This window comes from Onychostoma macrolepis, chromosome 10 (genome assembly GCF_012432095.1).
Source record: "Onychostoma macrolepis isolate SWU-2019 chromosome 10, ASM1243209v1, whole genome shotgun sequence".
Classification (NCBI taxonomy): domain Eukaryota; kingdom Metazoa; phylum Chordata; class Actinopteri; order Cypriniformes; family Cyprinidae; genus Onychostoma; species Onychostoma macrolepis.
In genome coordinates, this window is record NC_081164.1 from 19673150 (window position 1) to 19697769 (window position 24620).

Here is a 24620-nt window from a genome sequence, read left to right on the forward strand (position 1 = left end):
TATAACTCACGATTCCTCAAAAACAATCCAAATGTATGAAGCCTACATATTTATTTCTCATAAAAAAAAAAAACAAAACATTAATATTAGGTTTTCAAACCAAATGAATACATTTTACTTACATAAACATTTACTTTCAGATAAAAAAAAAGATTTAAAAAAATTTCATGCAGCAATGGATAATCATCATAATCATCAATAAGCGCACATATTATTCATGTTAATCAACAAAATTATGTCCCAAAACTGTGTGATATGGGGAAAAGCTTACAAAAGTTTTTGCTGCTAATATAACTTCATAGATAATTTTACAAAAAAGTATTTCTGACACCTAATGGTACTCCATACATACTCTGGTCCAAAATGACCTAAGCACAAAGCATTTTATTAACATTTTATTTTTAAATGGTTTTATCTTTTAAAATTTAATAATAATAATGTTTCATATTTTGAGGGTATTAAAATGTTTTGTAAATTTAATTCCCTTACTAAAAATGATGCATTTTTAAAACTTTTTACGTATCTCTTCTGGGTCAAAATGGACCCAAATTCATTATGAGAGTGAGAAGTGCATTTAAAATGTTCATTTATTTTTATAAATTCGATTTTAAAAAAAGTATTTTATGTATATAGCATCTAAATTCACTCTCTACACTCTAATACACCAATTCTATTTAGAAGTGTGGGAATTCTAGAAAACTGAGCAATTCTCTAGCTTTAAATGATGTAGTGGAATTACCTTATTTGAGGCCTGTGCAATATGTTCTTGTTACAGGAAGTGAGACAAATTCCACCCCTCCGTTTTAGTCATTGCATAGAAAAGAGAGCAAATGGCATTCTCAATCAAATGTGACATAGACGTCTCCTCTGAGAGGCATGGCAGAGCATGTGGCGGCCCTGGCACACATTATTCCTCATAAAGTTTTACGATCCTGCATATTCTGTGTTATCAAACCATTAGCATGAAATCAGTGCTTACTGGTACACGAGCGGCGGGCCAATCAAAACTGCACGTGACCGGCAGGAATAGCTGCGCTAAATCAGCGAGTTCCTACTGAGGCTGATTGGGAAAACAAGATTCTGTTAACCATGCCCGTAATGTCTCATTATGACATACAGATGCTACTGATTAACTGTGTTTAACGCTCACCAATTAATTAAAGTTTACAAAGATGTTTACCTCACCCTAATTATATCGTATTTTGTGATTTTAGGGCCTCGATTTCTCATAACGTCCACGGGGGCCCTGTACATCTTGGATGTGCAGAAGGAGGACGAACTATTCAACTACCGCTGCATGACGAGACATCGCTACACATCTGAGACCAGACAGAGCAACAGCGCACGGCTATTTGTGCCAGGTAAAAGTGTTTAATGATATATAATTAGTCTGTTTGATCAGACATTCATCATTCCTGTTGTTTTAAAGTTTCAGTGAAAGCCAGAGACTTGCGTGTGTTAGCTAGACTAGCTACTTTACACTAACAGTGAAATTACAAGGAGACTTTACTAAAATTAGATATATAACTTATAATGTCTAAAAGGAGTCTAAAAATGTCTAATAACTTTAATTCAAAGTGACTTGCAGAGTATTCATGGTGTATCACAGTTTTGTGAGATTTCAACTGATGTTGTGGGAATGTAAGATTGAAAATTGTCAATTCAGGTGGACAGATAGATAGTTGCATAGATTGAAGTATGGATGGATGGATGGACAGACGGATGGATGAATGGACAGATGGATGGATGGATGGATGGATGGATGGATGGATGCATGGATAGATAGATAGATAGATAGATAGATAGATAGATAGATAGATAGATAGATAGATAGATAGATAGATAGATAGATAGATAGATAGATAGATAGATAGATAGATAGATAGGTGAACAGATGGATGGATGGACAGATGAATAAATAGTTGGATGGATGGATGGATGGATGGATGGATGAATAAATAGTTGGATGGATGGGCGGTCGGACAGACAGACGGACGGATGAATAAATGGTTGGTTGGATGGATGAATGGATGTATAGATTAATGGCTAGATGGATGGATGGATGAATGAATCAATAAATAGTTGGATGGATGGACAGATGGATGGATGAATAGATAGAAAGAAATTTTAAATCAAATTAATTTAATTTGGATGGATATATGGATGAATAGATAGATGGACAGATAGATTAACTTAAATTACACATTAAAATAAATTAAATGAACAATTTTCTTGTTAATAGATCCAACAAACTCTGCGCCTGCGATCCTCGATGGGTTTGAGAAGCGGGAGGTCATGGCGTCCCACAGAGTGGAGCTCCCATGCAAGGCCTCCGGACACCCGGCACCAAAATACCGCTGGCTAAAAAACAACAGACCGCTAGAATCAGACTCCCGTTTCCGTCAGAGCGCAACGGGCCTGCTGATCGAGAGAGCCCAGCCCAGTGACACCGGCAGCTACGTGTGTGAGGTGTGGAACAGCTATGGGAACGCAGAGGTCATAGGTCGTCTCACGGTAAAAGGTAGAACTCAAGTTTCTCCTGCCATATTTTTTTATTGATTTCTAAGTATCTTATTGATAAAGTTAACACAAGCAATGTCACTGTGTTGTTCCAGAACCTCTTAAAGTGGTGGTCAGTCCGCGAAAGGTGAAAGGCAGCGTGGGTAGCCAAGTGTCGCTAACCTGCAGTGTGACTGGCTCAGATGAGTATGACCTCTCGTGGTACCGCAACGGCGACAAGATCAACACCGGCACCAACGTGCGGATGAACGGGATCAATAAGGAGAACCTTGTGATGGACGGGATGGCGAAGAGCGACGGAGGAGTGTACCAGTGCTTCGCCAGGAAGGCCAAAATGTCAGCTCAGGATTTTGTGCAAGTCATTTTAGAAGGTCAGCACCATCCCTGCCTTTTAATTTTTGGTTCGTTTTGGTTTCTTAAACTTCATAAAAATGTCTCTGTCCACAGATGGAACCCCTAAGATCCTGTCCGCCTTTAGCGAGAAAGTTGTCGGTCCGAATGAGTTTGTCTCCCTGATGTGTCACGTCAAGGGAACTCCACAGCCTGCTGTCACCTGGACGCTGGATGATGACGTTGTCATGAAGGACAGTCGGCACCGCATCGGTCACAGCATAACGGCGGAGGGGAACGTGGTCAGCTACCTGAACATCTCCCACACCCAGGTTCGGGACAGCGGGGTCTATCGCTGCACCTGCAACAACTCGGCGGGGACGGTCTCCTACCAGGCTCGAATAAACGTAAGAGGTGCTTGTCAGATCAGCTCCTCCAAAACACACACATATATTTCATTCTGCTTATCTCAAGTTTATACGTGAGACGAGGGCCTGACTAACATCTGTTCTTATTTTTATTTCTGTTGAGCTTTCTGTGCTTTTATTGCTTTTTTTGGTCATGTTCACTCTTTCATATGGATTGATGTGTATTTGTTTTCATCTGTGGGATTCCAACCACACTCTTAATAGTGAAAAAAGGTTCTTCAGATTATTAAAATATTCTTCATACTAAGAGGGTCGTTTACACAACAGTCTTCAACTAAAAATGTAAAACATTTTATGTGCTTTGGCTGTTTATTTACACAACAATTGCATTTTGGGGACCTGAGAATGCAAACTTTTTAAAACGGGTTTCAGAATGCAAGTTTTTGAAAATGATACCATTATTGTGCAGGCGCATAGTGTTTCTTTGCCATGTGACATCGCCAACTACTGGCCTGGCATGCATATACAGCATTTGTAGTCATTTTCGCAGATCCGTGTAAATGGGGACCGTTTTGACAACACTGACGTCTGTACATAAAACTGATCAAAAACACAAAGGAAGAAGTTTTTAGTACATCGTTTTTAGTACATCGTTGTCATGTAAATGTACCCACATGACATTTAAGCACATTCATTGAACGCTTCTTTGGGGACATTAGCTTTAAATGACGGACGGATGAACGGATGGACGGATGAATGGATGGATGGATGGATAGATAGATAGATAGATAGATAGATAGATAGATAGATAGATAGATAGATAGATAGATAGATAGATAGATAGATAGATAGATAGATAGATTGATTGATTCATTGATTCATTGATTCATTGATTCATTGATTCATTGATTGATTGGTTGGTTCTTTGAGGTTTTTTTATGGCATCGCTATGAAAACTCTCTTTTGGAAACTTTATTTTTAAGATTTTAGGGCAGTAGTTAGTGGCTGTAGTGTTTGTTTGTGATCGTTTTACTTTTTTGTGTGTGCTTCTTCATCATTAATTTATATTTTACACTCTTTTTCTTTTCCTTTTTTAGAACAAATTATGTTGGAATTCTTGATTTACTAATTCTGCAACAACCTGGCAACCACCCACAAGACTCTAGCATCACTTTTGCACTGAAAAACACAACTCACATTTTACTTATCTAGTTTTGATTTTTAATCAGAGTTTGCAGACCACACACAGAATAGCATATTTGTACTTCAACTGTATAATATGTACTTCAAAGAAAAATATTTAATTTTTATTTCAATGATTTTATCTTATCTGCAAGTACAGTTTATCTTTTAAAATATACTATTAAGGTTTGAAGTGCACCTTCAATATAACACAATGTAACACAAATCTATAAAGGGATTAAATGTGTGAGAAACAAGCCATTTGGGAGTATTAAAATAGCCATCCTAAACTTTTACTTTCTGTTTCTTTGATCTTAGAAAGGCCCTCATCCATAAACCATAAATCTACATTTTCTTTATTATTTTTTGCTACATTTACTGCAAATTGGATTTTCATTCCAATGTCAATATTCTTTTAAAGAGAAGTGTTTCTTTTTTGTACCCTGAAGGTCCTGCTGACATACGACCAATGAAAAACCTCACAGCAATAGCTGGGCGGGACATGTACATTCACTGCCATGTGATTGGCTACCCGTATTACTCCATCAAATGGTATAAGAACTCCAACCTTCTCCCTTTTAATGACCGTCAACGGGCGTTCGAGAACAACGGCACGCTGAAGCTGCTGAACGTGCAGAAAGAACTGGACGAAGGAGAGTACAGCTGCCATGTGCTGGTTCAGCCCCAGCTCTTCAAGAACCAGAGCGTCCACATCACTGTGAAAGGTAGCGATACTTGACATCTGAAGTAAAATGAGTTGCAAGATGTCATTAGAATAGCTTGTTTATTTGGTATAACAATATTTACCAATGTTCTCTGGTTGTCGTCAGTGCCTCCCTTCATCCAGCCTTTCGAATTCCCACGTTATTCCATCGGCCATCGCGTCTTCGTGCCCTGCGTTGTGCGCTCAGGTGACCTTCCCATCTCTATCACCTGGGAGAAGGATGGAAAGCCCATTAACGCCAGCCTGGGGGTGACCATCGACAACATCGACTTCACCAGCTCCTTGCGCATCTCCAACCTCCAGCGAGTGCACAATGGCACCTACACCTGCATCGCCCAAAACGATGCCGCCGTCGTCAAATACCAGAGTCAGCTCATTGTTAGAGGTAAAACTAAATGTTAAGCATCCTATTTTGAACTACAATAAAAAAAAATTTTTTTTTTACAAAGACAGAACTTGAATGTGAATTTGTGGGTTTTGTAGTTCCACCAAGGTTCAAAGTTCAGCCTCAAGACCAGGATGGAATCTATGGTAAATCTGTCATCTTGAACTGCTCTGCGGATGGAGAGCCACGGCCTACCATTGAGTGGAAATACTCAAAAGGTACATGGTTTCATTGACAACTATGAACTTGCATGCAAAAATCCCTTTCTTAATTTGTATTTTGTCGTGTAAATAGGGCCTAAAATTAACACTGACACTGTTACACATACTCGCCAACGCTGATTTTTACTCTCATTTGGTGCTTGGCGAGTATGTGTAACAGTGTCAGTCGCCAGTTGGGGGGTACAACTTTTACGAAATATAACAATGCAATGTAGTGAGAACAACAGCCAGTTTTTAAAGAGATTCGCTGTTTCTGACATAAGCGAATAAAATAATCTTTTCCAAAGACAAGATCATCTTGATTAGCTATTCTGTCATAAGTGACAAGAGCGAATCAAATAATACAAACGGACTGATAAGGTCAGAGCAGTGTGATGGCCAGCTTGTCCCTAGACACGGTTCTAATAACTTTTACCTGAGAAGATTTTGCTGCTTTATTTCGGAAGATTAACTTTTCCCTTCTTTATTCTTCATAACCCAAGAATGTGGCATCACATACCAGGGGTTTCGCCGCCTAAACGGTGCAGTGAAGTATAGTTTGAAAGGCTGCGTGTTTGACTGTACATATACACCGAGCCGCTTTAGACAGTAGTCTTAAATGAGTTATAAAGTCTTAAATGACCGTAAAGAGTTTGGAGAAAATAGGATATGTGTCAGATCCGCGTCATGTGCATCAGGTTTTAAAAACCTGCTGAAGTCTGTCATTGATGTAAATCAAAGAACAAAAGAAAAAGAGATATCATTGGACTGTTCTAGTCGCTGATTAACTTTTGTAGCTTGAATAAAGATTAATCTGTATAGTTTATGCATATACAATTTATTAGCGCTGTGTTCGATACATTGATACGACGATGTATCATCACAGAGATTTGATGGTATCGATACAGCTGGCCCTGTACCGATATTGTGGCACGTGTGCAGCAGTGGACCGTGCTTAATTTGAATAGAAAAACATCATTTAAAAATAGAAAAGTGCGAGTTTTCTAAAAATAATGAATAGAGCATGATACATAGGCTACAACAAGGTTTAATCTGGCCACAGAGGAACACAACTGGGGTTGCCTGATATAAAGAGACATAATCCCTGAAACAGAGCTTCCCACTTGCGCAATACGAAAATATCTGCTAAGTGTGTTACTTATCTTTGTCTACCTGGCAACCATGTGTGCTCGCGCTCTCCACTGTGGATAAACGCGCTTGCTTTCTGAAAACACTGGTTAGCTTGCAGTTTAGCGATCTCCACTTCAATATTCTATTATCAGGAAAGTGTAATTAATCAACTGTTCATTTATGAGAGAGAGAGAGAGAGAGGCAGTGTATGTATGAATTAGAATTAAATATCGCATGCGATATATCGTGCAGCCCTAAATTAGATGAATCTTGATTTTTTTTTTTTTTTTGTATCTAGGTGAGGGTGTTTGCATGCAGGTGACTGCATATAATGAGCTCAGATATGGGAAAGACTGTACCTTGCTTTAGTTTCATACGGATTACATAATCAGAGATTATTTTCTAATAAAAGTAGACACTTCAAGCTTTCTATAGACATATTTCTCATGTCTCTGCGTCAAGTATTCGCTGAGTTTGTTATGCGTAGAAAGTTGCTCACGGAGACCTAGACGGCAGAAAGCACACCCTGTTTGTTTTGTTTATTTTACAAAAGCACAATGTTTTGTTGTTATTGTCAGTGTACACAAATAAAAGTAGGTCCTTTTTAGATTCGATTGATTTTAGTCTTATCTATATCTGAGTATTTAAGGTTTCTCTGTGAATCAGGAAAAACTGAAAATGAATGTGCCGGCGCACAGAGGGGTAAAGGCGCTGCATTCAATTTTATCTTTAAACTGTAAATTTAGATTTCAAATTCAATATTGATTTTAGAACTGTTTAAATTATTTACAGTATGTAACGCAAGTACTTTATAAGTAACTGTAATTAAATTACCTAAAAATGAACAGTAATCTCTTACTTGACTTTTTCAGTGGATAAGTAATTTAATTACAGTAATTCGTTACACCCCAACACTGATTCCAACATTTACTAATACATTATTAAAATCAAACGTTTTATCTATTAATGTTATTTAATGGACCTGAGTTAACATGAACTAACAATCAACTGCTGTATTTTTATTAAATAACGTTAGCAAAGATAAATAAATACTGCAACAAATTGCTCATTTATAGTTAATGCATTAAATATAGTTAACAAATGGAACTTTATTGTAAAGTGTTGCCAAATAAACTTAAAATTTTTTGATATTTTACCAGAGGAGAAAATAAACTTCAATAATAATAATAATAATAATAATAATAATATAGTAGAAATAATTCCAAATTTATTCACTGAAATTGAGTTTTCTTGGGTATTTTTACTAAAAATCAAGATGAAATGATAGCTATTTGCCAGTGGGGAAAAATAAACTTCTATATTAATAATAATATATATTTTTTTAATTCTACATATAAACAGATATATCATCTGTATGAAAATCAGTACAAAATAGCTTTTATTTTATTTAATTCTATTTTTTAAAGAATAGACTTCACATTTTGTGCATTTTAAAACAATTTGCCAGTGGTGAAAAGAAAAGTATGATGTAACTGAAGTGTTTTAGCACTTTAACTAGAGGATGTCTTCCTCTCTCTCTGTGCCAGGTGCTGGGGTGCCCCAGTTTCAACCCATCGCTCTAAACTCGGGCTTCAGGGTCCAGCTGCTCGGGAATGGCTCACTGCTGATTAAGCACGTTCTTGAGGAGGACGCAGGTTATTACCTGTGCAAGGTCAGCAATGACGTGGGAGCCGATGTCAGCAAGTCCATGTACCTCAACGTAAAAAGTAAGAAAACAATATTGTACAGATATAAGATGATCGTCTTGACAGTTCACTTTGCAGTTCTGCTAAAATTCTAACTCTTCAACCATACATTAATATTTAGGTGTCTGTTAAGAGGTAAATAGCTAGTGAGACACTTTTGTCCATTGCATCTGAAGCAAGCTTGTTTTTTTTTGCGTTACTTAAGGACACAGTGAAGAAAGTTCGCACAGTGAGCGTTTTGGGGCTCGAACCAACAACCTTCTGGTTACAGCCACTTTTGATCCACTTGCAAAACCAATCAAATGTGGTCACAGCTTTTTTTTGTTTTGTGCAGGCTTGGAATTCTTTTTTGCAACATTCTTGTCAATATTACGACTAAACAAGAGTGGATTGTGTCAGGTGAGAGGGTTTCTGCAGTGGAGTCTCTTTGTCTGCCTCAGCCGCGTGTGGGTGTTTATCCACGAGTAGCCAAAAACCTTTTTCCCCCTCATTACACTGTGAACTCCAGTAGGAGCTGACATGTGGAAAAGCATGTGCTTTCAGTGTTCTTAATGTGTGTGTGCATGTCTCTCTTTTTCTGTTTCCACCCACTCTCTGTTACACTCTGTTACCACGCACATACAGTATAAACGCACAGGGAGAGAGAGAGAGAGCAATAGAGATTACCTCAGACTATAATTTCATCAAATTCTTCTTCATGGGGCTTGTGTAAGAGGTATTCAATTACAAACTATCCAAAGAAGATGATAGGAACAGAAATAGGAACAGTGGTGTTTATTTTAAAGACAACATGAAACTTGTCCACAACCCATTTTACATCCATAATGCGATGCATTCAGATTAAAACAGAATATTTTGAGGGGGAAAAAATACCGGTAATAATTAATAGTGCTGTCAAACGATTAATCACATCTAAAATAAATGTTTTTGTTTACATAATATATGTGTGTGTACTGTGTATATTTATTATGTATATATAAATACACAGCATATGTTTTGAAAATATTTACATATATTTTTAATATATAAACATAACATTTAAAAAAATATATATATATATCCATGCATGTGTGTGTGTGTGTGTGTATGTACATATACATAATAAATACACACAGTGCACACACATATACTATGTAAACAAAAAACTTTTATTTTGGATGTGATTAATCGCGATTAATTGTTTGACAGCACTACTATAAACGTAACATATTTTTCTTAAATACAGTTGTGCTCAAAATTATTTATACCCTTGGTAAATATGATCAAAGAAGGCTGTGAAAATAACTCCGCATTGTTTATCCATTTGATCTTTCATTCAAAAATGTTAGAAAATCTAACCTTTAATTTAAGCAAAAAAAAAAAAAAAAGTAAAAGTGGGGGAGAATCACATTATGAAATAAATATTTTTCTCTAGTACGCAATGGCCACAATTATTGGTACCCCTAAAAAATAAAAGTATATTCCCATTCATATTTGCATTTTTTATCACACCAGGGTGACTAGGAACATGAAATTATCCAGCCATGGCTTCCTGTTTCACAGAAATATTAATATGAGGGGAAACAAAGGCCAAATTCACTTAATCATTGATCACAATGAGTAAAATCAAAGAATGTATTTCTGTTGTGCAGCAAAACATTAAGTTTCACAAATTAGAAAGTGGCTGTAAGAAAAGAGCTAAAGCATTAAAAATTCCCATTTCCACCATCAGGGCAATAATTAAAAATTTCCAATCAACAGAAAATGTTACAAATCTGGCTGGAAGAGGACATGAGTCTATTTTGTCTTAAAGCAAGGTGAGGGGTATAGTTTGAGAGGCCAAAGACGCTCCAATTATCACAGCTGAAGAATTGCAGAAAACAGTTGAGTCTTGGGGTCAGAAAGCCTCAAAAAAATATCAAACAGCACCAACATCACCACATGTTGTTTGGGAGGGTTTCAAGAAAATTCTAGAAAAGAAAACACTTTCATCCAAAAACTCCAGCATATTCATTTGCTAGACACTGCTGAAACTTCAAACGGGACTGGATTCTATGGTCAGATGAAACTAAAAAACATCAAGATGGGTTTGGTGCACACAGGAATAAAAAAGTATCCCATGTGTACAATGAAATATACTGCTGTATCTTTAATGTTGTGGGCCTATTTTTCTGCCGGAGATCCTGGATATCTTGTTGGCATCATGGCATCAAGGATTCTTTCAAATACCAACAGATAAAAAATTTTAAACTGACTGTCCATGCTAGAAATCTTACAATGGGCTGTGGTTGGATCCTCTAACAGGACAATGATCCACAAACAAACATAAAAATCAAAACAAAAATGGGCCACTGAGAACGAAACCTAGATTCTGCTGACCGTCCCAGTCCTCTGACTTGAACCCTATAGAAAATGAGTGGTGAACTGAAGAGAAGTACTAACATGGAGCTTTGAATCTGAAGGGTCTGGAGTGATTCTGGATGAAGGAATGATCTCTGATCTCTTGTCAGATGTTCTCCAAACTTATCAAGAATTATAGGTGAACACTCAGAGCTGATATCTTGGAAAAAGGAGGTTGCAAAAAGTATTGAATAAAAGGGTACGATTAATTGTGGCCAATGTGTATTAGAGAAAAAACACATTTTTGTAAATTTTTTAAATAAAGGATCAAAAGGATTAATGATACAGATTTATTTTCACAGCCTTCTTTGATCATATTTACCAAGGGTATGAATAATTTGCACAACTGTATATACATGCATGTGTGTGTATTTATATATACATAATAAATATACACATTACACACACATATACTATGTAAACAAAACTTTATTTTGGATGCAATTAATTGCAATTAATCGTTTGACAGCACTAATAATTAATAATGTTTATTTATTAATCATTTAAATAATCATTTTAATATTTATATTTAGGCTATTGTTCAAATGTTTGGTGTCAGAAAGATTTTCTGTTTGTTTTTGAAAAGTCTCCTTTCAAGGCTGCATTTGTGAAAACAAAAAATATTATAAAATAGTACAGTTTAAAAACATTTTTTATTTATTTGCTAGTTTATTTATTTATTTTAAAATGTAATTTATTTCTGTGACGCAAAGCTGGGTTTTCTGCATCATTACTCCAGTCTTCAGTGTCACATGATCCTTCAGAAATCATTATTAATATGCTGATTTGCTGCTCAAGAAACATTTCTTATTATTAATGTTGAAAACAGTCGTGCTGTTTAATATTTCAGTGTAAATCGTGATGTTTTTGTTTTTTTTCAAAAGAAGAAAAGAACAGAGTTTATTTGAAATGTAAATCATTTGTAACATTATATTATTACACAACATTAATTTATTTTTTAAAAATTGTATTGACCCTAAACTTTATTCTATTCTATTATGTTCTGTTCTATTCTAATTATTTTTAAATATATGTATTGACCCCAAACTTTCCACAGTAGTATATTTGCTTGTTAATAAGCAATGCAAAATAAAATATAAAAAACATAAATATTTATTAATAAGATTTATATTATATTTATTAAGATTTATTATAGTAAAACCTGGAACATGCTTTCCAGGTAAACTGGGTCAATTTTGATTTTATGTTGACTTCTTCAAGTATGTTTATTTAAAATGTAGTAAAATCTTTACACATTATGTGACTCAAATAAATGCTGAAATCCATTTGATTTAACAGCATTTTCTACAGCGTGTGACACAGCAGCTAAATGAACTGTTTTAATGTCGGGTTATCCGACTATTCCCTGTCTGCCTATGCATGCGGCAGCGGCTGCGTTCTCATTTGATCAGAGTGTGATGTTAGAGAGGCTTATTTTCACACCCTGCTCTTATCAGCACGCAGCAGGAGCTTCCCTGCAGAGCCACTCTCTCTGCCCAATACAACCTCTTCTTCATCCTCTTTCCTTTCCTCCCTCCCTCACTCTCTCTGTCTCTATTCTCTCTGCCGCTCTCCTTCCCATGTCGTGTAACAACACACACACAAAACTGTGTTCTCCGAGAGATCGATCAGGCTGACAGGTGAAATACTGTGTCGTGTTTGTGCGGAGAGCTCTGCTCCCGGAGGCACGGCTCTGTTGTTGTGGCTCGCTCTTGTAACTCGAGTCTCCCTGAGAGGTTTGTTTCAGAGTCCACTGTGATCTCTCCAGTTTACCGCAAACGAGCTCCTCATTAAGATCAGCCGTGATCAGCGCCGAGAGTTCAGGTCGTGTCCCCGTGGCCACAGAACAGAAGGAGAGAATTCTACCTTTCTGGAAGAAAACAGAAAAAAATACTTAAATGCATTATTCAATACTCAAATCTAATTGCTAGAAAAAAAACTGTAACTGGTTTGAGTTTGTTTTTTGGAATTAAGAGATTTAACTTAGGTTAACTTCTTAATGGGAAGTTCATATTTAAGTGTTGATTTTGAAAGATTTGCATGCGAATGTATCTTACCTAACTGTGTTATGTTATTGGCTAGTTTTAGAATGGAATACACAGTAAAAATAATTTTTTTAAGTTGTAAATGGAACAAAGATTATCGGAGTACATATTACAAGAAATAGTGAACTGCTGTCCAGAGGTGGGTAGTAACGAGTTACATTTACTTGAGTACATTTTTTGGGTAACTAATACTTTTAGAGTATATTTAAAAATGGGTAATTTTACTCTTACTCAAGTACATTTTTAGTGAAAAAACAGTACTTTTACTTCATTACTGTGGGCGACGCTCCTCTCGTTACTTTATCTTAATGCAATACAAGTTAAAAATCCTTCAATTTATTCCAAGCGCGCCATCTACTTTTTTTCTGGGCAATGAGCGATGCCCGTTCGTGAATGATTCATTATTTTGAGTCAATTCTGTTCGAAGGCTTGATCAAACCAGTTGGCAAACCAGTGAATCGGTTCGCGAATCAGTTTGAATGATTCGTTCAGTTCTCTGCCGCACGCGCTGAGTCGTCTGAAGTGGTTGTAACATCAAGAGCGTTGAAGACGTGGCTTTGGATCTACAGTCAGTTGAAAGCAAATCTGCAAAGGCTATGGTTTGCTAGCTATGAAGATCTTTATTAGACGAACACCGCGTGTGCTGTCGGTTCCACAGGTATAGATTCGATTACAGTACACGATACCACTATGACATTACCAGTTTGTTGTACATGTACCTTACACATTAAATACAATGTATCATGTATTCATTAAATAAGCTGTCACAGAGTATGAAATGAACACCCGCCAAACCCGCGTTAGTTCCAAGAAGAATGCCTTTGCCTAGACACAATTAATATTGATATTTTCACAATATTACGCTTGCAGAAATAAAGGCTACATTTGTTTACATTTTGCAGAACAGACGGAAGAAGATCCGTCAATGTGCATTTGTTTCGTTATGTTCAGATGTTCTGTAGCAGTCATCATGTGAGGAGTTTTCACTCTTCTCCGTGTCAGAGGTTATATACATATATACATTTATAATACATAATTAATATACTTTAAAATATAATTTAATTTAATTCAGTGATGCAAATCAGAATTTTTATCAGCTGTTATTCCAGTTTTCAGAGTCATATGATCCTTCAGAAATCATTCAAATATATTGATTTATTACCAGTGTTGTTGAAAAAACCAGCATATGCTGGTTAGGTATGTTTTGGAGCTGGGATGCTGGTTTAAGCTGGTCCTTTGCTGGTTGGACCAGCATAAACCAGCTAAGGACCAGCTTAAATCAGCTCAAATCTGCATCCCATGCTTCAAAACATACCTTACCAGTATATGCTGGTTTTTTCAACAGGGAACAGTTTTGCTGCTTAATATTTTTTGGAACCTGTGACATTTTGTTCAGGATTCTTTTATGAATAGAATATGTGTGTATATGTGTATATACATATATGTACACAGTATATGTATAAATGTACAGTATATATAAATGTAATCTAAATATCTATAGATCTACATAAAAATAGACTATATTCAATATATGATCCAAAGTAACTAGTAACTAACTACTTGAGTAGTTTATTTATCCGGTACTTTTTTACTCTTACTCAAGTAACTATTCAGACTATTACTTTTACTTTTACTTGAGTAAATATTTCTTCGAGTACTTTTACTTTTACTTGAGTACAGTTTTTGGGTACTCTATCCACCTCTGCTGCTGTCTATGCAGTATATCAGTTTATACATATTTTATCTTTTTTTTAATAGTATCTGAAATAATATTTTATGCATTTAATGTGTTACATTGTTGCAATATGATCTCATCACATTGCATATTTAATTCATTAAATGTGTGGTTCAGTTAATAGAAATAAAAAGGACAAAAATTTTAAATCAAATATAAATACAAAATAAATTAAATTAAATATAAAAAAACATTTCCAGTGTAATGAATTAGTAAGTAATTTAATTAATTCATTTACTTACTAAACGAATTAGTAAGTCAAACAGCTTGCATTAATAATATTATTATATTATATTATATTATATTATATTATATTATATTATATTATATTATATTATATTCGATTATAATTAATATTATAATATTTAAATTATTTTATTTTATTTTACTGGTTTACTTCTGGTTTGTTTATCATGCTGGAATTGTGAAAGGTATAGAACTCCATTTCCACCTCTGAGTAAAAAAAGAAAAGAAAAAAAGGTGAATGGTACAATAAAGTTTAGCATATGAAATTATGTCACATTGTGAGATATAAAAAGGCATTGTGAGATAAGAAGTCACAATTACTACAAATAAATAGGCATATAATGATATTCACATTTATGAGAAATAAATAACTTTTTATAAATTACTTTTTTATTTTTTATCAGCATAAAATTGGTGGGAAAAGGCTTCCATAGGAAGGTCAAGCTGAGTGCATTGCATTATGGGATTGAATATTCTGTGCATTGCATTCTATTGAATAAATTTAATGTGTATTATGCACAGTATACATACTATATACTGCAGAAATAGTAAAAGTAATATGTGACCCTGCACCACAAAACCAGTCTTAAGTGTCAGTTTTTTGAAATTGAGATTTATACATGAATAAATAAGCTTTCTATTGATGTATGGTTTGTTAGGATCAGACAATATTTGGCCGAGATACAACTATTTGAATATCTGGAATCTGAGGGTGCAAAAAAATCAAAATATTGAGAAAATCACCTTTAAAGGTCCCATGGCATGAAAATCTCACTTTATGAGGTTTTTTAACATTAATATGAGTTCCCCTAGCCTGACTATGGTCCCCCAGTGGCTAGAAATGGCGATAGGTGTAAACCGAGCCCTGGGTATCCTGCTTCTCCTTTGAGAAAATGAAAGCTCAGATGGCCCAATCTGGAATCTTCCCTTTATGTCGTCATACGGGGAAAGGTTACCTCCCCTTTCTCTGCTTTGCCCGCCCATGAGAAAATGAGCTACTACCGTGTGAGGCGAGCGCAATATTTTTTTTTTCTCGAGAGACAGTTGCTCAGTGTTTGGATGTACAAATGAACACCGAGGTATGTGTATAGTGTTTCCCACAGACTTGGATTCTATTTGTGGCGGCTTATATGCAAATTCATTCTCTGCCAGCGGGAGGCGCTTTTAGAGCGTGGAGATAGCGGTTTCCGCGGTAACGCTGTACACAAAGCAGAGCTCCACTCACAAACGCTGCTTTATCAGACATTGCATGCAAAATGAAATGAAAATGATATCCCAAATTTTCTGAAAACACTCGGTTTCCTTCAGAAATACAGTAATATAAAAACACCCGCACTGTTTTGATTTTGAAAAGCTGGTTAAGGCCACACACCCACCCTCCACCTTGCCCCGCCTCTCTCCTCCTCATTAGCATTTAAAGCTACAGACACCGAATGGCACGTCCTAAGCAAAGCTCATTGTGGGACTGGCTCGTAGTGGCTGAAATTCTGCACTAAGGCTGAATTTCGGGAAAGAGACTTAAGATACAGTACTAGGGACCACTTAGGCCTATATAAAAGCATCCAAAAAGCAGCATGTCATGGGACCTTTAAAGTTGTCCAAATGAAGTTCTTAGCAATGCATATTACTAATCAAAAAAGTTTTGATATATTTACGGTAAGAACTTTACAAAATATCTTCATGGAACATGATCTTTACTTAATATCCTAATGATTTTGGGCACAAAAGAAAAATTGATCATTTTGACCCATACAATGTATTTTTGGCTATTTCTACAAATATACCCCAGCAACTTAAGACTGGTTTTGTGGTACAGGGTCACATATGGTCTTAGAATATGCTACTTAAGACTGTATGAACTATAGCTGACACAGAAATCCTGCTGATAAAAAAAGCTATGATGATCCCATGAAACTCTCTATATAACAAGACATAATGGAGTGTCACATCAGTGGCTGTTTTACCAAGATCCCTCCCCTCTTTCGCTCTGATTGGCCGCGCGCTTTTCCATTTTCAGCATCATGATGCGGCTCATTCTCCACGCAAAGCCCAATGGTGCAGTAAAGGAGGATATCAGGCTGTGGTGAACACGGCCACTTAACCAGTCAGCTCACTGTTTACCCCGGTGCATCGTGGGGCAGGAGCTGCTGTACACATGCGTGTAATCTGCCTGCCGGCCCAGCGAGGCGGAGGGTCTTGGCCTACATCCCCCACACACGGCCCTGAGCGCTGATGCAATAGGGGATGATGGGTGCCCTCAGAAAGCCTGCGGGGAGCCAGGAGCCGCTATGAGACTGAGACAGGAGAGACATTACACTGCAGGACGACTCTGTCTCCAGATCCACTCGTTCCGGCTTCATTTGTAGCATTGTGCGGCCAAGAAATTGAGCAAATGTTAGGCATAATATTTTTTTGTGATCTTACGAAAAGCTATCACAATTTATATATTTATAAGATTTATTATATATACATTTTCTGTTAATTGTAATTTTATATCAGAAATATTAAATATATAAAATGATAAAATGTAGGTAACACTTTACAATAAGGCCGCATGTCCACCAAAGCGTTTTTCCGCGAGGCTAGTGTATTTTTTCAGTTTTTCTCAATTAGAGCGCTGCGTTTTTTAAAACGCCAGGAGTGTGCCGAGTGCTGAGCGTTTTTTTCACACTGAACGCTCAGGCGTTTTTTCCTCAGCACCGAGATTTTAAGAATGTTCAACTTTTGGTAAAACGCAGCGCTCATCACTGTCACTGTTTAGTAAGCTAACCAATCACAGTGGAGGAGGGGCGGGACTAATACCGACCAACCGTCACATCCTGCTTGTACTACGACAAGTTAATATTCATTTCATTCATTTCATTCATTTCATTCATTTCATTCATTTCATTCATTTCATTTAAATATTGCTTGATGTCTTTACCAGATGGAATTGCCGGACTACAGTATTACTGTTATGAAAAATAATGCTCGGAGAAACATTTCATTCGTGATGCATCTGCGAGACGTGTGCAAGACTTCTGGTTCATTAGCCGCTGTAGGGAAATAACGAGAAGAATAACAAAGTGCAGTAAATGGTAAAACTGTTTGCACTACAAACCAGTGTGTTCATAATTAATATAATACATTAAAATAATATAGTAAGACAAAAACGAGCTGTTTTGTAAAGCTAAAAATAGCTGGAAGCGGATGAGACCGGAAGCCAGACACAGTAAATTGACAAATGACCGTAGCCGCTCTTACAGAAAAAATAAGGTGGATATACCAAGGCTGCATTTATTTGATCAAACATAAAAGAGTAATATCGCTAAATATTAATATATATATATATATATATATATATATATATATATATATATATATATATATATATATATATATATATATATATATATATATACACACACATAATTTTATATATATATATATATATATATATATATATATATATATAAAACTTTTAATAATATAAAATTATATTTTGTAACAAAACAATAGTTTGATACATTGAGATTTTTTATTATTTGATATTTGCATGTTTTATTATTATTATTTTTTATAATTTCTTTACTGGTTAAGTTTTACTGAAAAGCTGTTAAATGGCAAATTCCATTGTAACAGCTAGAGCATGTTGTCACTGAAGGTAAATGTGTTAAGGTTTTTTTTTTGTTTGTTTTTTTTTTGGTGAATTTTAAGGAACAACTTTATATATTCATTTGTAAAAAGTAAGACAGTTTGCTCCGGTCTGCCCTGTTTTTTCTTTTTGTTTTAGAGACTTTTTGTATAGGGGAAACTGGATCATATCCCTGTATCTGCACCCAACATGCGGCAAACGTGTCTCCGATTCACAGATTTATGTGTGGATTGATAGTTTGGGGTCAAATGCCATAAAGCTGTGCAAAGCAAACTGTCAATTCTGACCCCTCGTGACCTAATTAGACTGATTAGTTTGACAACCTCTCCAGCCTTATAGACATCAAGACATTAAACAAACACGATCCTTCTTTTCCCTTTGCACTATTTTATTTTATTTTTTCTTATCCTGAAAAAGCACAAGATTACCACTGTCATCATCCTCCCAGAGAAAGATATTCAGCTTGGATCCATGATACAAACATGCAGGCTCGTAACCGCTCTCCTCTGAAAATCAATTCTGGATGTTTGTTCTATTCTTGTCCTCCATTGACAGCACCCTCTTACAGCTGGGGGAGAGCAGGCAGGCCGAAGCTGGTTGGCATGGTAACGTGTCCAGGTGAAAGGGAGATGCAGGCATGGGCTCTCATGGGAGGGAGGGAGGAGGGGTGAGGATAGCAGCCAGGATTCCCTGCGGGCTGGATATAAACCAGAGACCACAGACTCCCACTGCATCTCAGTCAGCAAGACCTGTCAAGGACACACATCTGAAAAATCACCTTTGCGTTTAGACAGACAGACAGACAGACAGACAGACAGACAGACAGACAGACAGACAGACAGACAGACAGACAGATAGATAGATAGATAGATAGATAGATAGATAGATAGATAGATAGATAGATATGTCAATAAATTAAAACAATTGTAATAATTTATATATACACATATATATATATATATATATATATGTATATATATATGATTTTAATAGTATTTATTTCCTTACATTTCCTTTCAAAATGTTGTGCAAGCAGTTATAATGCATTCAGTTTCTCGTAACCAAAGAAAACAAACTAATTTGTCACAAAGATTGTGAAAATTATATTTGAATATTAATATTCATTTGTCAATCACCTAAAATAATACGTCGTAATAATTAAACTTTTTTAATTATTATTTTATGTATTAAAATGAAATTTGCCATATGAAAGCTTTCAAATCTTTTTTTATTTCAAATTTCATAATTATCAACAATAAAAAATGCTTCAAAATATTTTAGTTTGTGTGTTATGAGTCTTAAAGGTGCAATAGGTGATTATCTTCAGAAACATTTTTTGTTATGCTGGTTGAAAGTCTCTCCACACCCCGATAGCAATCATTAAGTTAAGTGGTCTAAATGTATTTATTTGTATTTATATATTCTGTGGAAGGCGTAGGACCAAGAAATGTTTGTCCAATCAGAACGCACGTTCCAAGCGTTTTGATTGGCTTTACTACTTGCCTGTCAATGTGTATTTGCATACCCGGTTCGTGCAGACGGGATACGTCAGAGCGAGAATGGCAGGCAAACATCAACAGCCTGATCTTCCTTCCTGGTATTGTGGTACTTTTACTAACTGTGCTATAAAGTTTTCTCACCGGTGAATGACACGTGATGTATTGTAGTAATGTTGTCTCTGATCGTTGATCTGTGTGCGTATATGTGTTCATGGGGCGTGGCTTTGAACGGCAATTTGCAGGGAGGGTGGGATGTTCGCGTTCAGTGCTATGAATGTAATACAATTTTAATACATATTATTTTTAATACATTAATAAATTTATTTTTTAAACATTTTTTCTTTCAAAATGTTGTGTAATCTGTTCTAATATATTCAGTTCTTCTTAATGACGGAAAACAAACTAATTTGTCTCAAAGATTGATGCTGCAGATGTCATGTGGTGTACACTAGTACAAGTGATGATTGTTGAGCTTCCGTAATTAAATTTGGTTACACTTTATTTCGATAGTCCACTTTAGACATTCTACTAACTATAAGTAACTTTGTAACTACATGTTAACTAATTCTCATTCATTTGCAACTACATGTTTACTAACTCTCAGTAGGGTAGGTTTAGGGTTAGTAGAATAAGTTGACATATACTTGCAAAGTTTCTCATAGTCTGAATGTTGTATGTTGTGGACCCATCAAAATAAAGTGTTAGAAGATATTAAGCAGACAGTCTACTAATACTCTAACGACTGCTAGTTGACATGTAGTTGCAAAGTTACTTACTGTTAGTAGAATGTCTAAAGTGGACTATCGAAATAAAGTGTTACCTTAAATTTTGTCAAAGATAGACTGCAAATGATTTTACTCTTGCTAGAAAGTCCCTAGATTTATTTTATAAAGAAATGTGTTGTGACCTTTCAACTGTTGTAGGATAAACTAGTATCCGGATTGGGTGTGTATTGAACATGAACTTTAGAAGTCACACAGAACAGAAAGAAATGGTTAAATGTCAATTTGGATGAAATAATTCTGTTAAATATACAGAAAACCTTAAAAAGAAATTGTCAAACAGCACCTACATCGCATGTTGTTTGGGAGGGTTTCAAGAAAAATTCTCCTCGCTCATCCAAAAACAAACTCCAGCATATTCAGTTATCAGACACGACTGGAACTTCAAATGGGACTGGCTTCTATGGTCAGATGAAACTAAAAAATTAGCTTTTTAGTAGCAAACACTCAAGATGGGTTTGGTGAACACAGGGATAAAAAGTACCCCATGTGTACAATGAAATATACTGCTGTATTTTTGATGTTGTGGGCCTATACTTCTGCTGGAGGTCCTGGACATCTTGTTTAGACACATGGCATTATGGATTCTATCAAATACCAACACATAAAAAAATCAATAAGTGACTGACTCTGTTAGAAATCTTATAATGGGCCATGTTTGGATCTTCCAACCGGACAATAATCTAAACACAAACCTCAAAAACAACACAAAAATGGGTCACTGAGCACAACACCAAGCTTCTGCTGGCCATTCCAGTCCTCTGACCTGAACCCTGTAGAAAATGAGTGGTGAATGGTCTCTGATCTCTTGTCAGGTGTTCTCTAACCTCATCAGGCATTATAGGAGAAAATTTAGAGCTGTTAAACTGGCAAATGGAGGTTTCAAAAAGTATTGAATAAAAGGGTGCCGTTAATTGTGTCCAATGTCTATTAGAGAAAAACATTTATTTCATAATGATATTTCCCCCCATAATCCAATGAAAGGTTAGATTTTTGTGAATTTTTTAAATAAAAGATTAAAAGGATTAACAATGCAGATTAATTTTCACAGCCGCCTTTGATCATATTTACCAAGGGTGCTGATATTTTGGCCATGACTGTTTAGTTCAGTCATGAAACTCTTGATGGCGCAGGCTGATGGGTTGTTAATTTAACTGATGATATTCAGAAAGTTAAATGACTTGGCACAAGCTGATTGGTTCATGCTGCATATGCAGCCAATGAGCTTACTGCCTTCGCATTTATATGGCTGGCTAGCATTCACTTAAGATTCCTGCAGCGCGCTTCAGAGTTTCTCTGAAACCCTCCACCTTCCCCAGTTCCACCTGTATAGATCTGCTACATTTTATTTTATATGCTATTTGTGCAGCAGCAGTGTGTCTTAAATACTCACGGCACCATATCACCATATGCATTGGCAGTAGCAAGTTCCTCTACTTGCTTGCCGCAGCAGCAATAATCTACAACTATAGCAATAACCAACAGCAGCAGCGTAGCAGATCTATTCCGCCAAGACCAAATACATTAACATTGTCATATCCATCACCATGCTAAAATCGTCCGAGAGTTGTCATGATTGAAATACGTTAAACATATGAATTTTGGCAGGTATAATGTTTTAATGCACATGTAAACATTTAAATATACAGTTTGCCTTGATTGAAGTGAACAGAAGTTATGCAGTGTTTGATACAAGTTTAGAAATTCATTTTTCCTCTCAGGTAAATAATGCTGAATCTACCAGTTTATCATCTCCGTTTGTCTCTCAGGATGAGTGAATCTCACTTCTTCTGCTCCTGATAGAGCAGGGAATAAAAGCTGCTACCCCGAGAGACTGTGTAAATGTGTGCATTCGTGACACATGCAAAAATAAAATAATGCTCAAGCGCACAAAGCAGCCAAACACAGCTCATTTTTGTCCATTTACAACCCCTAAATGAACGAGTAAAATGAGCCTGAATCAATCAGAGAGGATTCAGAAGAGACGTAAATCACTCCTACAGCCGGAGAGCAAGTTCCTGCCCAGCAACACACAGTTCTTCTGTCTGTATCTCAGGAGAGGAATTAGCACCTTCCCTTTCAGTCCAACTGCTGCTTATAATTCAGCTGGATATTAAAGAAATACATCAACACAGCAATTATGCAGTCATGATGAAGACAGCTCGCAGCCTGAGGGAAGATACAGCTGCCCCTCCAACACAGAGACTACTTCCCTCTTTAGTGTTTTATTCTGGATAATCACATAAGCAGCGAGCGCTCGGCCGGGATAAGAAATAGGATGCCGGTTTAGGCTTTCTGCGTCTTTTAGTGGGGGACTGTGCCTCTTCATTTTTACCTTCTGATCAACTGTAGTGGTTTTAAGAGACTTTGCATGTGGCTTCTCAGTGTTTACAAATGAAAACGCTAGGATTGCTAACAGGGTGGACATCAAGGGCTAGCGTTAGCCAGTGCTCAGTGACAGCTTACAGTACATGATGATGCCATTTTTAAGTTCATCTTTTGAAATGTTTAGATTAATCATACTGATAATCATACTAATTTTGGTAACTTTTTTACTCAAGTCATGCTAAAAAATATATTTTTCAATTTTATATGTATATATATATACTGTCAAAAATTAATACTTTTATTCAGTAGTTGTCAGCGAGGATGTGTTAAATTGATAAAAAGGCGTCGTAAATATATATATATATATATATATATATATATATATATATATATATATATATATATAGAATATGCTGTTCTTTTTAACTTTTTATTCCTCAGAGAATTCTGAAAAAAGTATCACAGGTTCAAAAAAAAAAAAAAAAAATATATATATATATATATATATATATATATATTAGTGCAGCGCAACTGTTTCCAACATTGATAATAAATAAGCATATTGATAATAAATCAGAATGATTTCTGAAGGATCTTGTAACACTGAAGACTGGAGTAATGGCTGATGAAAATGGAATTCACAGAAATAAATTAGATTTTACAGTATAATAACATAGAAGACATATTTTTGATCAAATAAATGCAGCCTCAATGAGCAAAAGATATTTCTTTAAAAAACATAAAAAGTCTTGCTGATCCCAAACTTTTGAACGTCAGTGTATGTATATATGTATATTGTTATATTTTAAGATTTATCTGTAGATTTAAAATTTTTATATTTATTTTTACATATTTTTATTTATTTTTAGTAATTTTAATACTTGACAACATTTATCATTTTAATTTTTTTTAAGTTAGTGTGTTTATCATCTAAAATTTATATTTCATTTAATGTCTGCTTTATTTCAGTTCACTTTTTTGCCTCTCTTGTATTAGCTACTGACATTTGTCCTGTTGTTTTCCCTTTAATAGTGATGTCACTTCCTGGAGAATGATGTCATGAATATTTTAAAAAGAAACATTGGGAATATTTCTTAGAAATGGCTTTTTTCCCCTTGTTAAACATGCAGCACTTGGGTAATGCTGCTTAAAATAATGTGACAAGAGACTAAAAAAACATTTTCATAAAAAAAAAAAAATGGTTTTAATATTTAAAAAAAAATATATATATATATATATATATAATTATTATTTTTTTAAATCTGAAAATATACCATTTTTAATTCAGGCATGGATTTTTTTCTTCTTTTTTTGTTGCTGCTGAGCTGAGAATTGCTGGAGTGAATAAGAGATGACATGTAAACGGTCGGGACTTTCAACCTGACACACTCAATCACATCACACGCTGTACCGCCGCTGCCACGTA

General features: G+C 35.6%; 1 protein-coding gene across 1 annotated transcript in view; it reads left to right on the plus strand.

Annotated features, from left to right (window-relative positions):
• Positions 1-24620, plus strand: part of dscama (Down syndrome cell adhesion molecule a) — an 89903-nt gene that overhangs the window by 44147 nt on the left and 21136 nt on the right. The window contains 8 exon segments of the mRNA XM_058790142.1: positions 1215-1361; positions 2243-2521; positions 2616-2891; positions 2968-3264; positions 4850-5125; positions 5231-5509; positions 5608-5727; positions 8388-8567. Coding sequence (XP_058646125.1) covers positions 1215-1361; positions 2243-2521; positions 2616-2891; positions 2968-3264; positions 4850-5125; positions 5231-5509; positions 5608-5727; positions 8388-8567 — 1854 coding nt within the window.